Raw genomic sequence first — 4694 nt, forward strand, 5'->3', positions numbered from 1 at the left:
GTGCGGGTGACACGTAAAAGCACCCACTACACTCTCTGAGTGGTTGGCGTTAGGAAGGGCATCCAGCTGTAGAAACTCTGCCAAATTAGATTGGAGCCTGGTGTTGCCATCCGGTTTCACCAGTCCTCAGTCAAATCGTCCAACCCATGCTAGCATGGAAAGCGGACGTTAAACGATGATGATATATATATATATGTTTTGTTACAAGTAGTTTCAAAACCAACCTTCAACATCAAGCTCCGTAGGTATCAAGAATTCTACATAACAACCTAAAAATAATAGCAAATGTACATTGATAGATTCACTGGTGTATTTATTGTAAATTATTCCTTCTTAATCCCAGTTTCGTGCTGTATATGCTTGGTTGTGGATAGCACCATGATGTAATACTAACACACACACACACACACACACACCTCCCCATACCAGTTTGAGTTAGACAGTCAGTTCTTATTTAGATTTACTACAGTGGGGCTGTCATTTCCTCATTCAGATCAAAAACTTCATCCAAGCCTACATTGTCTCTATTCACTACTAACCACTTTACAGTGTGCTAGATGCATTTTATTACAATTCTTTGCCATCTCTTTCATGGCATTCAGCATCTTAGGTGAGTCTTCAGCACATTATCCCATTTCGCCTTAGTGTTTCTTCTTTCACAGGTTCTTTCCACTTTGAGAACTTGTCTCTTCTCTATTTAGTTGACACCCTCCATGTGCACCACATAATTGTACTAACAGTCTTCTTTCTTGCACACTACATCTGATTCCTCTTACATCCAGCTTTTCTCTCAGCTCATTTGTGCCTTATCATTTAAGCACACCAATACTACACAACCAGCAAAGCATGCTTGCCTTATTTCTTTCTAGTATTTGTAAATATGCGAAATATGGTCAATATTGTGTCTACCATTGTACAAAGGAGGGTGGTCAAGTTATGTGAAGTATGGTCAATACTGTTTATCTATTGTTGTGATATTCAGGGCATTCAGTTAATGCAACTTAAACACTTTGTTCCCTATGGAGTGTAAGTCGTTGATGATTTTACTCCACTGTTCTCAACTCTGGGTTGTCTTTTCCTCTCCCAGATCTTGTTGAATTTGAATTGCTATCGATTTTTTTTTATTTAAGGTAGGGATGTTGACCTTATGCAAACCTATTTTTGCTTCTGGGAAGAAGTAGTCCATATTAGCCTGGCTTCTCTATCCTTTGACCTATCCAGCATGGGAGGACCTAACCAAGAGCTTGCACTCTACTGTTCTGGCTCTTGGGCTCAATAAGCCACCACACTGCAACAAGAGCTGAACTTTGTGGTGGATTCTGTTAATGTGCAGTATGGTTAATATTGTGTATCTGTTGTTGTGGTATGGCAGATCATCAGATAACACAAAGCACAATCAATACTGTTTATATGTTCAGTTTATGTGAAGTGTGGTTAGTATTGTGTTTATCAGTTGCTGAGATATTAGAAATAACCATTGGAGTCCTGCTGTGTTGTAGCTATTGCAGTGCTGGGAAGGACAGATTGTTAAATGTGATGTGCAATGATCAGAGGAGTCTTGCTTCTGTGTGTGTGTTCTGCTCTGAAGTGTTGTGTTCTTGAGCAAGACTCTTTATTTCATGTTGCTCCATCCCATTCAGCTGTAGAAATGAGTTGCGATGTCACTGGTGCCAAGCTGTATCGGCCTTTTTCTTTCCCTTGGATAACATTGGTGGTATGAAGAGGGGAGGCTGGTATGCATGGGCGACTACTGGTCTTCCATAAACAACATTGCCCAAACTTGTGCCTCGAAGGGAAACTTTCTAGGTGCAATCCCATGGTCATTCATGACCGAAGGGGGTCCTTACCGTTTTTTATGAAGGAGGATAAATTTGTATTCTGTGTCTATTATAGTGCTGTGAAGGACAGTCAGTTTGTGTTGTGTGGTCATCAATATTCTGTATTGGTCAATGTTGTGTTTTGTTTATTGCAGTGCTATGAAGGACAGTCGGTTTAATCCCATCACTAAAGAGGAATTTCCCAAACTGCATTGCTCAGTATCAATACTCACTCATTTTGAAGAGGCAACTGATTATCTGGACTGGGAGGTAAATATATTCATTCTATTCGCTTTATTTTTGTGGAAGAAAGAGCTTAATGCTTATTCAGAAACTCACTTCAACCATAACAACTGCTTAAGTGTTCACTGACACTAGAGAGAGAGAGAGGGGTCATGTTTGTGTTATTTAACAAATCCACACTAATCTAGCAGATCTAGGACCAAAGGTAGTCCCAACAGTGACCATTCCCTCTTACTCAGCATAGTATGGTATCTAACACTACATCATCAATGTGTGTGTGTGTGTGTGTGTGTGTGTGTGTGTACCCATGCCAGTGCCACATAATAAGCGCCTGTGCTCATGCTGCATAAAAGCACCCACCACCCTCTGCAAAGTGGTTGGCATTAGGAAGGGCATCCTACCATAGAAACTATGCCAAAACAAACATGGAATCCAGGCCACTCTTCAGCTGGCCAGCTTCTATCAAACCATCCGTCCCATGCTAGCATGGGAAACAGATATTAAATGATGATGGTGTGTGTGTGTGTTGAAGAATGTGTTGCAGCTTGAAATGGTCCCATGGGACACTTCTGTATGGCATCTGTATGTCCTCACCCTTCTCCTTTACAGGTTGGTATCCATGGAATACGTATTGAATTTGTTAATGAGAAAGGCCATAAAAAGACTGCCACGTATCTACCTGAAGTAGCTATAGAACAGGGTATGTAACATTTTCAGAGCAGAGATGCAATCTATATGATTGTCTGCTTTTCTGTCTATTTGTTTGTTTGTCAGTCTGTCATTCTGTCTGTTTTCTTGTCTGTCAGACTGTCTGTCTGTCTGTCATTCTGTCTCTGTTTGTCTATCCGTCTGCCTGTTTGTCTGCCTGTTTGTCTGCTTGTCTGTCTGCCTGTTCGTCTGTCTGTTTATCTGCCTGTCTGTCTGTTTGTCTGCCTGCCTGTCTGTCTGTTTGTCTGCCTGCCTGCCTGTTTGTCTGATTGCCTGACTGTTTCTCTCCCTCTCTTCTCTTAAACATCATTCCATTCTCTCTCTCCGTCTCTCATTACAGGTTGGGACCGTCTGCAGACAATTGACTCCCTGCTGCGGAAGGGTGGCTACAAAGGTTTGATCAGTACCGAGGTGCGCAAGAACGTGCACCTGACCAGATATCGCAGTGAGAAGGTGACTGTCAGCTACAGTGACTACGTCTCTCAAAAACAGAACAGTCATGCATGATAGTGGTGTATGGCTGCACACATGCGCATGCACATAAACACATGCACAGATCATCAACACGCACATAACTACATACTGACATGACGTGCAGTTCTCCTGGACGTGGAACGGAGATATATGTATGGATACACACACACACACACATACACATGCACACACACCATACTTGCGCATGTATGCACTCAAGCCTGCGTGCACTCACTTGCATACAAACATAGAACACACCTGTGTACAAATACACACATGTATGTATGCATATATATATTCTATATATATATATATATATACACACACACACACACACACACACACACACACATACATATACACTCTTGTACATGTACACACATACACACATTTATGCAAAATGCACACTTATATACACTCAAGCATATACATATATGCTAACATCTGCATTTACACATCCCATATATACATACACACATATCTTTTTACCATGTTTAAGTGTATGTATACACACACACACACACACACACACATACACACACACACACGCAAATTACGAACACATAATATACCCACACGTCCAGTTATATTATCTACACTGGATGGTTTACCCATTTTTACACATTCTTTCATAATGGGAGTTGAAAATTCATATTTTGATTTGTATGTTTGTGTGTGTGCGTAATGTGCAGGCATGTGTGAGTGTGTGCGTGTGTGTGTATACATTAAACCATTTTGGGCTCAATGAAAGCAAGGTGTTACTTTTCCATCATTCACACCAATTCTATTTCATGATATTATTATTATTATTATTATTATTATTATTAAGGGCAGTGGAGTGTCAGACTTAATGCCTTGTGGTATTTAATTACAACCCATCAGGTTGCACTGAGGTCTGCTGGAAATCTCTTACAGGACTGATAAGAATAACGTACCAGCCATCTACTTGGGTTGAATAAATCAACTGTTTGTACCTCCCACCGCCACCCTACTCCTTCAAGAAATATATGACCTTGTGCCTAAGTTTACAGACTCATTACCGGCAGAACCGTTTTGAGTGTCAGACGAAATGCTTTTTGCAGCATTTGGTCGCAGCCTTTTACAGCTTGGTGGTTTTTTTTTTTTTTTTTTTTTTTTTTTTTCCAAATCTCTGGCCATGGTCAGCTTTGCCCTTTTTATCATTCTGGGGTGGGGGCCAGTGAAGCAAAGTATCAATCGAGTACAGGAGGTGCGTGTGTGTGGGAGAGAGAAGGAGGGTGTCAACATAATCACCTGACGCACCACCACCACCACCTCCGCAAAATTTCTGGCCTTGTGCGCCCACACAAGAAATTGCATGTATTATTATTATGATTAAGAATGGTGGATGATAGAATCAGTAAGGTATGAGCCAAAATCCCTTGCAGTAAGTTCAAGTCTTGCCAGGGCTGGTAGAGTTAAAGTACCTGTCAG

At 41.1% G+C, this 4694-nt stretch overlaps 1 protein-coding gene across 2 annotated transcripts in view; it reads left to right on the forward strand.

The window, feature by feature from the left end:
• The window catches only part of LOC106875395 (nuclear protein AMMECR1), a 59074-nt gene extending 54386 nt beyond the window's left edge, over positions 1–4688 (forward strand). For both annotated transcript variants that reach the window (XM_014923504.2, XM_014923505.2), the window contains 3 exons: positions 1973–2087; positions 2670–2760; positions 3109–4688. In XM_014923504.2, the coding sequence (XP_014778990.1) occupies positions 1973–2087; positions 2670–2760; positions 3109–3275 (373 nt within the window). In that variant the 3' untranslated portion in view covers positions 3276–4688. The remainder of the gene's footprint in view (positions 1–1972; positions 2088–2669; positions 2761–3108) is intronic.
• The last annotated feature ends 6 nt before the right edge of the window (positions 4689–4694 follow it).

Source organism: Octopus bimaculoides, chromosome 19, assembly GCF_001194135.2.
Source record: "Octopus bimaculoides isolate UCB-OBI-ISO-001 chromosome 19, ASM119413v2, whole genome shotgun sequence".
Classification (NCBI taxonomy): domain Eukaryota; kingdom Metazoa; phylum Mollusca; class Cephalopoda; order Octopoda; family Octopodidae; genus Octopus; species Octopus bimaculoides.